This window comes from Macaca nemestrina, chromosome 4 (assembly GCF_043159975.1).
Source record: "Macaca nemestrina isolate mMacNem1 chromosome 4, mMacNem.hap1, whole genome shotgun sequence".
NCBI classification, from domain to species: domain Eukaryota; kingdom Metazoa; phylum Chordata; class Mammalia; order Primates; family Cercopithecidae; genus Macaca; species Macaca nemestrina.
In genome coordinates, this window is record NC_092128.1 from 155611825 (window position 1) to 155624474 (window position 12650).

The 12650-nt window shown below is 50.2% G+C and overlaps 1 protein-coding gene across 31 annotated transcripts in view; it reads right to left on the reverse strand.

The window, feature by feature from the left end:
- The window catches only part of LOC105483427 (Sad1 and UNC84 domain containing 1), a 57359-nt gene that overhangs the window by 39245 nt on the left and 5464 nt on the right, over window positions 1–12650 (reverse strand). For 16 of the 31 annotated variants that reach the window (XM_024793297.2, XM_024793296.2, XM_071095476.1 and 13 more), the window contains exons 1-2: window positions 2757–2842; window positions 2265–2361 (exon numbers count right to left, since the gene is read on the reverse strand). In XM_024793297.2, the coding sequence (XP_024649065.1) occupies window positions 2265–2361; window positions 2757–2784 (125 nt within the window). In that variant the 5' untranslated portion in view covers window positions 2785–2842. Of the gene's footprint in view, window positions 1–2264; window positions 2362–2756; window positions 2843–3390; window positions 3413–12650 lie in introns of those variants that run through there. The other 15 variants (XM_071095464.1, XM_071095466.1, XM_071095460.1 and 12 more) reach the window with 2 other exon arrangements.

The following is a 12650-nucleotide window of genomic DNA, read 5'->3' on the forward strand; positions in this document are numbered from 1 at the left end:
TTGTATTTTTAGTAGACACGGAGTTTCACCACGTTGGTCAGGCTGGTCTCAAACTCTTGACCTCAAGTGATCCACCCACCTCGACCTCCCAAAGTGCTGGGATTACAGGCGTGAGCCACTGTGCCTGGCCCCCAAAAGAGAAAAAAATTTTAATTAAAGAAAGTGAGTAGCCAGGATGCTGGAAGATCTTTTCAGTGTTTACTGAAATTGCTAAGAATCAAGATGAGGGTAGTGACGGAGACAGAAAGCCATCAGGAACAGCCGCTCCACCTTCCGACTATGCAGGGAGGGCTGAAAGACAAGGAGAACTTTCAGAGAAGAGGCCAGGGCTACGAGGGCCTAAGGAAAGGAAAAAGAGAAGAGCGTAAGGACCCAGTGTAAGGCTGGTCAGCTGAGGTGGCAAGAGTTGCGGAGGCCAGCCCAGGACCAGGTGGACCCAGGCACTGATGTCCAGACCAGCCCTGAGGCCCCCGCCTCCAGTTTCCGGCTGTGCGCCACAGGCCTCGACTCATGCAAGGCGGCTGGTCCTTCCCTCTGGTCCTGATCCAGAGCTGGGCCTCCCCAAAGCACTCTGGCCATCTCCTGGACAACCCCCGACCTCTATCCTACAGCAACCTCAGAGAGCATCCCCCCCTTTAAAACCTTTCAGGGGTTCCCAGTGCCCGGGAGTCCAAATTCCCAGCCCAGCCTACACCACTCCGGCCAGCCCCTGCCCACCAAGAGTCCAAATTCCCAGCCCAGCCTACACCATCCGGCCAGCCCCTGCCCACCAAGAATCTAAATTCCCAGCCCAGCCTACACCACTCCTGCCAGCCCCTGCCCACCTTCCCCCTGCATTTCCCAGTCCAGCTGCCACAGAGGTCTGCCCACAGGTCTCACTGAAGAAAGGCTGTGAATTTCAATGAAGTTAAGTGTTGCTCTCCTAAGGTAGAGAAACACACACAGACATTTTTAAAACTCTATTTAAAATAGGTCAGAAAAGCAACAATAAATGACCATAAATCACTGTTTCATGCTGCACGGTCTGAAGGAAGGAGCAGTCTCCCTGAGCTGGCCTACCCGTTCTGTTCTAACCAACACAGGACTTTTACAAAACAGAGTGTGTTGCTATGGAAGTGTGATGTGACCTAGAATTGTGAATTAAAAACTCAATCATCAAATGTGAGATCTGACTAATGCTGGTAAGAAGTATTTTTCTTAAAATATTTTCTAATTTTCTTACAGTTTCAATTACATTTTCACTCTTTAGAAGATAAGTCACTGAGACCGGGCGTGGTGGTTCATGCCTGTAATCCCAGCACTTTGGGAGGCTGAGGCGGGCAGATCACCTGAGGTCAGGAGTTTGAGATCAGCCTGGCCAACATGGTGAAACCCCATTTCTACTAACAACAGAAAAATTAGCCGGGCATGGTGGCCGCATGTCTGTAATCCCAGCTACTCCAGAGGCTGAGGCAGGAGAACTGCTTGAATCCAGGAGGTGGATGTTGCAGTGAGCCAAGATTGCACCACTGCCCTCCAGCCTGGGTGACAGGGTGAGACTCTGTCTCCAAAAGAAAAAAAAAAAAAAAAGACAAGCCTCTGAAAAAATTACACAAGCATTTTCCTGGTGCCTTAAACATCTGCTTGGGTACACAAGTTTTTCGACCTGCTGATCAAATCCTGGCCTGTTTCGTTGTATATTTTCCCTTGGCGCTAACCCGTAATTTCATCAAACGCAAGCTTCGTTTCAGTCACCCTTTCTACCTGGTAAACTGAAAACACAAGGGGCAGGGCCAGCACCTCTTCAGACTCAAACGTCTCTCGGTTTGAGTGGATCAGAATATGAATAAAAGCAGAAAACTCAGCCTCAGACAAAAGTTGTGTTCTTGAAACCTTGAGCTTCAACACTGTTCTATGATGCTTCCTTTCAAATGGGAAATAATTTTCCAGGTTACTTATGTTAACTCAAAAATACCAAGCCACTGATACACATCACAAACCCCAGCCATCACCACAGAGACTTCTCCGGATCACCACCGCCTGGGTGTGGTTGAAGCCAGCACGCCATGTGTGATGACTAACCACCCAGTCACCAGGATAAACAGATTCGGAAACGCAGCTTTCAAAACCACCCTAAAGCCGTAAGATACAGTTTACCATTTTTTTTCACCTTCAAAATATAGCATGCAGTCAGCAGTACTATCGAGTTCCTGCTAAGGTCCACGCCACCGCGGCAGCGATTGGGCATCGCAAGGCCAGGCCCCCACGTGCAGGTGCACACTCACCTGAGCGCATACGTGTAGCCCGTGTTCTCCGGCACACACTGGGGAGGACTGTACATGTGAAGCCGAGAAAAATCCATGTTCACCACTTCAAACCATACTGCAGAGGGAAGGAAAGAAATGCAGAGTGTTTAATGAGCGGGAAATCCAGGGCAGTCCTGTCTTAGTCAACCTGAGCCGCCTACATGCAACTCAACTCAGGTCACCATCAAAACTCCCAGGCAACACAGCCAGCGGCAGTGTTTTCTAAACAGAGGAGACAAGTGTTTCCATAGTCACAAGCCCAGGAACACTGCTGGCTTATCTAGTCCCCTAATATAGCCTGAGAAAAAGACCTGGGGAGCCCTGAAGTGACTGACTCATGAAAACGGGGGCACCTTCCAAGAAACACAGAGAAACTCAGAGCGCTCTTCAAGATGTTTCTAAATCCTCTGTGTCAAAATGTTCTCAGTCTTTTGAAATCAGCTTTTATTTTATTAACTAAAAGAGAACTACCTGCTACTCCGTGGTCAAGCAGCAGCATACACGTTCCTAGATGGCTGAAGCTCTCACAAGCATCTCGGAATCAGAAAAGAAACTGCAGGGTGAGTAATAAAAAAGTTTAAGGCACTATTTACCTTTTTTCCTCACCAAAAAACAGGTTATTTTTTAGGTTAGAAAGTGGTGAGTGTATTGTTTCTCAGGCTGTCCTCTAGATTTCTTTGGAATGACTCACACCTTCCTCTGGCTAAAAATATTCACATGCACACGCCCTGCCTTTTTAAGAAGTCTTCATAGTAGCAACGTGAGTCCTAGTTGGCTGTTGAAATATCTGAGGAAGATATAACTAAAAGAACATCCTGGACAAAACATACTTTTGTACAAATGACTGAGCTCCATATACCAAGCCAAAAGTACTTTAATTCATACTACTTTCTTTGAAATAAAGTACCACAGAAATAAAGACCACTGTTTACATGTAAAAATTGTACTACACCTATAAGTATGGACAAGCATGACGAAACTTCTGCATTTCAAAACACGTTTCAAAATTCTTCAGTTCTTTCCAGGGACACCCAGCCCAGTACCCGACCCAGAACACAGGCTCGGCAAGTACAATTCACACTTGTTTGGCATTCTATGAACTTACGCTTCAACAGCTTTTTGCAAATACAACTGTGATCACTTAATCCACGTAATAGTTAATATCTGTTTAACTCTCTCTCTCCCACTTGTCTACCTACTTTAACCAACACCTAAATCTAGATTCAGTCCACGTGCAGAGGAGCCCGGCACAGGAGCAGGGCCTTGGTCTGGATCCAATGTAGGCTACGCTCCCCCTACACACCATGCCTGGGCTCCTGAGGTGCACAGGTCTGGTCCGGCAGCCTCTGCAGCACCCAGCCCCACCCAGCAGCAATGCAACAATGGGCTCTGCCTGCACTGCCAAGCAACAACCCAAGGCTGGGCTCGGCGAATGCCCACTCCCACTCCCACCCTGGGGGACACGGGGCTAACTCAGTGTTTCTACGGACGCCCGCTCCTGCTCCTACCCTGGGTGGGGGGACACTCCTGCCCTGGGTGGGGGGACACGGGGCTAACTGAGTAATGCTATGGATGCCCACTCCTGCTCAGATGTTGGGCTAATTTAGCAGTAAGTCCGTTAGGACAGCCAGGCCAGAGAAAAGGAAAGCAAGGAAGACTGGCATGGTAGGGAAAAGAGGTCACACTCCAGGTTCAGCAGGTGCTGAGGGAAGTGCAGATGTGGAGAGTCTGTGATTACAGACCCTTAATCTATCTTCATCACTCTGATTTCACTTTTATAATCACGTGAATTTTAAGTTTACGCTCCCCGGTGAAATGCATCTGTGTATAAAACGCGCGGAATCTATCACTTTCTCTATTTCCTAACACGTTGAAATGAGGAAACAGGGCACCTTACCCCCCCGATGCAGTCCTGGCCTAACGACACCTGTCCAGGATCAAGGGAAGTGTCCTGGCCGTTACCTCTCAGCTGAGAAAATAACCCCACCCTGACAAGCGCCGAAGGCCAGGCTCATGCCAAGCAGAACCTCGCGAGGCAGCGGCAGCAGAGGCTGTGACAATGTGCCCCGGTGTCCCCAAGGCAGGTGCTCCGCGCTCTCCCACATGCGCCACAGGCCTGCTGCCAGGTGAGAGGCTCCCAGAGTTCTCCAACTCCCCTCCCCGCCCTGCAGTCTCATTCACTCCCTCCTTCCTCCTTCCCCCTTAACAGACCACAACATGGATCAGGAAGATTTTAAACTTCATCCTTAGTCCTTTACGACACCAAGTATTAAATTATAGGATAAACTAAAATGAAGTCAAAAAAGGATTAAATGAAACTGCGCACCTCTGGCAATGCCTGACAGGTGACAAGCACTCAGGCATCAGCTGCGGTTATTTTGAGGAGTAAAGCGATAGGACCGATGTTTTAAACTTTAAAAAAGAACAGTTATTTTTCTTCTGGGTGTGCAATTCCTGAAACGAAAGATTTGTTCACCCTGCCCTAAATGAAAGGCAGAGGTTCACCGATGAGCCCCACAGCTGGGACTCAGCCAGCAGGCGGGAGCCCCCAGCCCTTGCAGAGCTGGCCGGCACACCTGCAGGCAAAAGCATGGTTCTGAGACCAGCTCAACTGACCGCCAAAGAGTACTCCGCGTTTTCACAATACTGTTCCCAGTCTCCATTACATCCCTGCTAATTAAAACCGAAATGTAACATGAGAGCCTTCCTATGTGAAGAGGAGGCTGCCTTGGTCGCCTGTCTGAGAGACTCAAGGGAGATGTGTTTTGTGTTTATAATCTGATCTGTAACCACACAGTAAGTGAAAAATGGACCCAGGATGTTTTCAATGGCATCAGAAGAACCTGGAAAGAATCTGAAGTTGACATTCTGCATAGAGGTGCTGTCTTCAGGCGTAACACTCCTGCCAGCATCTGTGTCTCCCTGGCTGCCCTGCCCTGAGTGTCACGCCTGGCATGGCCTTGTGAGAGTTGTGTTCTGCACAAGTGTGTGTCCCCTGGCCTGGTGGAAAGAGACAGACTAACTGGTACCCAGCTTTGTGCAGGACGCTGAGATAGGAGCTGGGTGTCAGAAAGCCCTGGATGTGGGTTCTCAGGCTGGCCGGCTCAGCACAGTGTGCACAGAGGGGAGTGTGGGAAGATCCCTGCTGGTCCTCCTATGAGATGGCTTCTGCAAGATGGATGGGTGGAGACCCATCGACACCAGAAAGGCCCACACCTTAGGAGATGGCGGCCAGGAGTGCCTGTCACCCAGACGAAGTCTCTCCCTTTTATCTTGTGCTTGCTGGTGGCCAAGAGAGCTTACAAGTTCACAAACAGAGGAAAAGTAGAGAGAATCTGTTTAGATTGCAAACTTTGGATTCAAACCTATGGCTTTGGTTTCTTTACAAATATATACATCCAGCCGGGCACAGTGGCTCACGCCTGTAATCCCAGCACTTTGGGAGGCAGAGGCAGGCAGATCACCTGAAGTCAGGAGTTCAAGGCTAGCGGGGTCAACATGGTGAAACCCCTCCTCTACTAAAAATGCAAAAATCAGCCGGGTGTGGTGGTACATGCTTGTAATCCCAGCTACTCGGGAGGCTGAGGCATGAGAATCACTTGAACCCAGGAGGCGCAGGTTGCAGTGAGCCAAGATTTCAGTGCATTCCAGCCTGGGCGACAAAGTGAGACTCCAACTCAAAAAAAAAAAACTAGGTGAGATTCTTAAGTTATACTAGGTTTCTCTTTTAATACCATTTACCTTTTACAGTATATAAATTATACTATATGGTAGACATGAAAATATACAGCTCAGTTTTTCTTTCTTGAATGCTTCGGTAAAAAATGGATTTTAGATTTTAGTCCTACTCTCCCTATCATTTGAGTCTACTATTCAGAAAGTCTGCACTAATCTAGTAATAATTCAGAGAACGTGGTTGAAAAATCTTCATGTAAAGCTGAAAACGGAACAAAACTAAATGGGTCTGGCCAGGCATAGTGGCTCACGCCTATAATTCCAGCACTCTGGGAGGCCAAGGCGGGCAGGCTGATCACTTGAGGTTAGGAATTGGAGACCAGCCTGGCCAATATGGCCCGTCTCTAGCAAAACTACAAAAATTAGCCAGGCGTGGTGGCACGTATCCATAGTCCCAGCTACTTGGAAGGCTGAGGCATGAGAATCGCTTGAACCTGGGAGGCGGAAGTTGCTTGTGAGAGTTGCCACACGAGTGTGTGTCCCCTGGCCTGGTGGAAGGAGACAGACTAACTGGTACCCAGCTTTGTGCAGGACGCTGAGATAGGAGCTGGGCATCAGAAAGCCCTGGGGGTGGGTTCTCAGGCTGGCCGGCTCAGCACAGGTGTGCACAGAGGGGACTGTGCTGAGATCCGCCACTGCACTCAAGCCTGGGTGACAGACTAAGACTCCATCTCAAAAACAAAAACAAAAAACAAACCCTGAGAGTTCTGAAATAAAATCAACACACCATCTTTTCTTAAGAAATGCTATCGGCTCTAAAGAAAACTGGGAAGGGCAAACTTTAATGCCTGCGGGCAGCACTTCCCTTCAGCCTAGGAACAGCAACTGTCAACACTGAGTTGATATTTTCTAGAAGACATAAACAACGGGATCTGCTGCAGAGACACGGTTAACAGACATTAGCACAATGCTGTAGGCTGCATTTCCTGTGCCCCAGCGTTGCTCACTGACGACATGGACTGACACTGAGAGGGAGCCTAGTGAAACGCAGCGTTCCCATCAGAAACATTGCAGGTGGGGAACCTGCCCACATGGATCCTGCAAGCCCCGGTTTAAAACGGCAGCCTACCTCCTGAAACAAGTCACACGTACGACTCAAACTTGCAAAACTCTGTCAGTCTGTCACTGATCCTCGGGGGGACACACAGGCCCCTCCTCCCAGAGTGCCATTTGCCACAAGCCCCACGTCCACAGGGACACCCGGAGCTGCAGCCCCCAGCCTCAGCAGGGCCTGCTAGCTGTGGACACCTGCTCCACCAGGCTGGGCGGCGATGTTTCTTTCACCAGATCCTTCCCTCAGGGACCTTCCCGAGAGACACAGAGGGGGGCATGATGAGCACACAGGCACACACACTGGCTCAATCCTCGCCCTCGCTGATCCTTAAGCACCCCAGGCCAGGGTTGTCAAACGGCAGCCAGCCTGACATCAGGCTGTTCGTTTCTTTGTTCGTTCTTTCTTATATATGTATTTTAAGACACAGGGTCTCATTCTGTCACCCAGGCTAGAGTGCCAGGGGCGAGATCACAGCTCATTGCAGCCTCCATCTCCTGGGCTCAGTGGTCCTCTTGCCTCAGCTTCCCACAGTGCTGGGACCACAGGGGCGCGTCATGGCACCCGGTTAATCTTTTTATTTTTTTAGAGAGTTGTCTAGGCTGGTCTTGAACTCCTGGCCTCAAGCAATTTTCCTCAGCATCCCAAAGTGCTGGGATTACAGGCGTGAGCTACCATGCCCAGCCCGGTTTGTTTCTTAAGTCCACTGTAAATAATTACTTAAAACTTGTGGGCCGGGCACGGTGGCTCAAGCCTGTAATCCCAGCACTTTGGGAGGCCGAGACGGGCGGATCACGAGGCCAGGAGATCGAGAGACGATCCCGGCTAACACGGTGAAACCCCGTCTCTACTAAAAAATACAAAAAAACTAGCCGGGCGAGGTGGCGGGTGCCTGTAGTCCCAGCTACTCGGGAGGCTGAGGCAGGAGAACGGCGTAAACCCGGGAGGCGGAGCTTGCAGTGAGCTGAGATCCGGCCACTGCACTCCAGCCTGGGTGACAGAGCAAGACTCCGTCTCAAAAAAAAAAAAAAAAACAAACAAACAAAAAAAAACTTGTGGATCATGAGGTCAGATCGAGACCATCCTGGCTAACACAGTGAATAACCCCATCTCTACTAAAAACACAAAAAACTAGCCGGGCGTGGTGGCGGCGCCTGTAGTCCCAGCTACTCGGGAGGCTGAGGCAGGAGAATGGCGTGAACCCAGGAGGCGGAGCTGGCAGTAAGATGAGATCGCGCCACTGTACTCCACCCTGGGCAACAGAGCGAGACTCTGTCTCAAAAAATAATAATAATAATAATAATAATAATTACCATAATAAATATTACTTTCAAAAAGAAACAAATTTCATCTTCATTTGTGAGGGAGGACAGGCAGCCAGTCCTCTGGGGTCCAATTCAAGGTCTCCCACTGCCTTAGCGGTGGTGTGGACACATTCACAGGGGCTAGAAACAGAACCTGCTCCTTGGAGCACCGCCAGAGCACCCAGCCAGCGGACGCACCCGGCCAGCGGAGCAACCAGCCAGCGGACGCACCCGCCTGCTCCAGGCTGCCTCCCAGCACACCCTGTCAGCAGCAAAGCCGTATTGACAGATAGTTCCTAGTCAAGACGCAATGTTTCTTCACTTGTTTTGGAAATGATGAAACAACAGGAAAAGATACACAAGCCCATTTAGCCTGTACATCAAGAAAACAGTTCTGAGTGTCAAAGAAAATGACTTCTTCCAGAAGACCGATTATCACGTGTGTACATCTCCATATGATAAGGGCACTGGATCTTTTCAATAAAAACCCCATTTCCTCTTACAAAAAGGTGGTCATCACAGTGTTTCAGCAAAAGCCCAAGGCCAAATTATTTAGTTTATACATATTACTGCAAAGGTCTAGGAAGACAGAACTATTAAATAGTTTCATTGTATTTGCTTCAAACCTAGAGTGCACAAAATTTCCTTATAACCAGTACAATCAGGACCACCAACGAAAAGTCTCCTGGAAGAACTCATCTCAGCCAGTGGCCCTCAAGCAATGACGTGCTGAAGCCACACTCAGCATCCTCCTCCTACAAAGCCAGTGCTGGGTCTGGACCCGGAGGTTCACACAGCTTTCATGTGCATTTCCTTAATTATCAGGGACTTGAAACATCTTCTCATGTTTCTCAGCCAGGTGTATTTCTCATCCCGTGAGGAGATCTGTCCTTTTCTGTTTTACAGGACCACATATACATAAGGATATGAATCTGCTACACACGCCAGGGATACTCCCGTCCTTAACTTCAACCAGGTGACTTTGGCTACACCATGTCTGGTCTTTCCCTTCCCTGACTCACATCCTGCTTCTTAGAAAGACTTTCCCTAAGCCAAGAACACAAGAATGGTCTGCAGTGGACTCTCCTACTCTTACTGTTTTGACTTTTACACTGCAAGCCATTAATAATTCATTTAACCCATCTGTAAATGCCGTTTGTACACAAGCATCGTTTTATTTCCTGTTGGGCGTTTCCGCCTGGACAGCCCACACGTCAGGCAGGTTCACAGGTCCAAATCATGCCCCAGGCCTGCTCCTCCCTCTCCTGGGCGCGTGCCCCATGCCCCCTCCCTCTCCATTCCCGCCCTGACACGCCACCTCTGGCTGGCTCCCTGCAAACGCCCTGACCGTCTCCCTGGCTCCAGTCTTGCCTTTCAAACTGATCCTTAAGAAAACCACCTGAATGATCCATCTACAGAGAAATCTGCCTACCTTGTTCACACGGACTCCTCCCGTGGCTGCCTGCACACACAGCCCTGGTGCAAGTGCTGCTACTTCTCCCTCCTCACTTCCCATCCGTGCCTTAGGATCCACCATGGCTGCAGGGAGCCCTTTCCTCCCCACCCATTTACGTGCCACTCCTCCACTCTTTCCTTGCAATGAGTGTCCTCCTGTCGGAGGTGCCCTCCTATTTTCTCACCCCCTTCCACATCTCCTTGGTCTAGTTATACCCCAAACTCTGCCTAGCTAACTTCTTCTCACACTTAACATTCAGCAGAGATACCACCAGCAGGAAGCCCCCATGGGCCTCATCCTACCCCAGTTCCTGCCAATTCCAGCGCTCACTGGTGATCAGCACTAACACAAATGGTAATGATTATTTCTTACTGAGTCCTTCTCTCCAAGTGGCCCCTGAACTCTGTGAGGGCAGGAATTGCGCCTCCTTCACCTTCAGCTCTAACCCCTGCTTGCAGAACAAGTGAACGCTGCAAGTGCCTGGAAGGGAAGGGAGCGCTCGCCACACCACGCACCCTGCTCACTTGGCCACTAAGCTGACAATCCTCCCGTCTCCACCACTCTCTACTCCTTACCTGACTACGCTCCAGAAAAATCCTGTACAGGAATTCATACGTGGTCACAGGGCTGCATGTGGGAATTCGTGCGTGGCCAGAGGGCCGTGTGTGTGCAGGAATTTGCTGGTGGCCACACGCCGTGTGTGTGCAGGAATTCGTGTGTGGCCACGGGGCCATGTGTGGGAATTCATGCGTGGCCATGGGGCCGTGTGCGTGCGGGAATACATGCATGGCCAGAGGGCCAGGTGCGTGCGGGAATTCGTGCGTGGCCACGGGGCCATGTGTGCGCGAGAATATGTGTGTGGCCACAGGCCGTGTGTGTGCGGGAATTCGTGCGTGGCCACGGGGCCATGTGTGTGTGAGAATATGTGTGTGGCCACAGGCCGTGTGTGTGCAGGAATTCGTGCGTGGCCACAGGGCCGTGTGCGTGTGGGAATACATGCGTGGCCAGAGGGCTGTGTGCGTGTGGGAATGCATGCGTGGCCAGAGGGTCGTGTGCGTGTGTGAATTCGTGTGCGGCCACGGGGCCATGTGCTTGCAGGAATTCGTGCGTGGTCACAGGGCCGTGTGCGTGTGGGAATTCACGGGTGGCCACAAGGCCGTGTGTGTGTCCGAATTCGTGCATGGCCACAAGGCCGTGTGTGGGAATTCGTGGGCGACCACAGGGCTTTGTGAGAATTCGCAAGCGGCCACAGGGCCGTGTGCATGTGGGAATTCACAGGCGGCCACAGGGCTGTGTGGGAATTCACAGGTGGCCATAAGGCCGTGTGCGTGTCGGAATTCGTGCGTAGCCACAAGGCTGTGTGTGGGAATTCGTGGGCGACCACGGGGCTGTGTGGGAATTCACAAGCGGCCACAGGGCCGTGTGCGTGTGGGAATTCACGGGTGACCACAGGGCCATGTGTGCTGCGCTTGGGCCTCTCATTCTTCCTCCCAGCACGTTCAGGCCTTCATATGCTTCCTCGTCTAACCCGAACAGGTGTGTCAGCTGCTCCATTCCCAATGGTAATTGGGAACAGCAGTCTCAGGGTCTTACACGTGCTGGAATACACATCCACACCACGTCCAGATCACCCTTCTAGCGCTCTGTCCTTCCCAGCACCAGGTTCTAGGCTCGAGATGAATACGTTTCAGTTTGTAGCAAGTAAAGACGTAATAAAGTCATCTGTTTTTCATACTGCAGATACAGCTCACATCTTCCAATAGTATTAAAAATCAAAATAAACAGAATAACTAAGAACAAAGCGACCAAAGGGCTGCTCTGTGTTCAAACTACACATGCCCCAGGGGCGTCTCCCCTCCACCGCTGGGACCCAGGGAACCCGGCACCCAGATGTTATGGCATCCACACTGCTTGTCTGAGGCCTACAGTTTAATTCTGCACAAACATCGAAAAGTGTCTGTCACAGACATTGCCGCCTAAACTAAAACTCACAACCTACAGCCACTCGCTGTATGCCCCTAGGCAACTAAATGAAAACCCAAGTACCAACACAACAAGTATGCTTAATTACAGACACAATTTAAACTATAAATTACACGAGATACTTAATAAAGTAGAAACAATTACAATATACAAATATATAAACAGTGTATTGTAAGAAGCAACATCATGTTCTGTATTTTTCACCTGATACTTCCTAGTTTATTTCATCCCAGTGGAAGCAAACTGCTTCAAATAGGACGCAGCAGGCTGGTCTCCTGTATCTGTAAATCGAGTGGGTGAGCCAGGCTGGTCTCCTCTGTCTATAAATCGAGTGGGTGAGCCAGGCTGGTCTCCTCTGTCTATAAATCGAGTGGGTGAGCAAAGTCCAAAATAGCAACGAGCTCCACATTTAGGAAGCAAGGGGAAGAAGAAAACGAGGGCAGGCTTTCAATCAACAGAACACTGCAACCCTCCAGCAGGCAACCCAAGCACAACCACCCCACCAAATACACAAAGGGAAAGGTGAGGCCGACAACACCGCGCCTACCGCCCAGACAGTCCTGTTTCCAGTCTGCCTGGCAAACCCACATGTGGGAACTCCCTTTCCCACTGTGTTCAGGACCGCTTAACCTGAATCACCCGTGGGCTTTAGGACATGCAATCCAACTGCCTCCAGGAGAGGCAATTCCGGGACTCTCACCTCACCCTGAAACGCTGCGGTAACGGGAAGGGTTGAACGCTGAAGGATGGTTTCATCCCATCACAGCTTCTCCTACAAAAAACACTACCTGGCATTTACTGTAAGCAGATTTGAATTGGATTTTCAGAATCTGGAG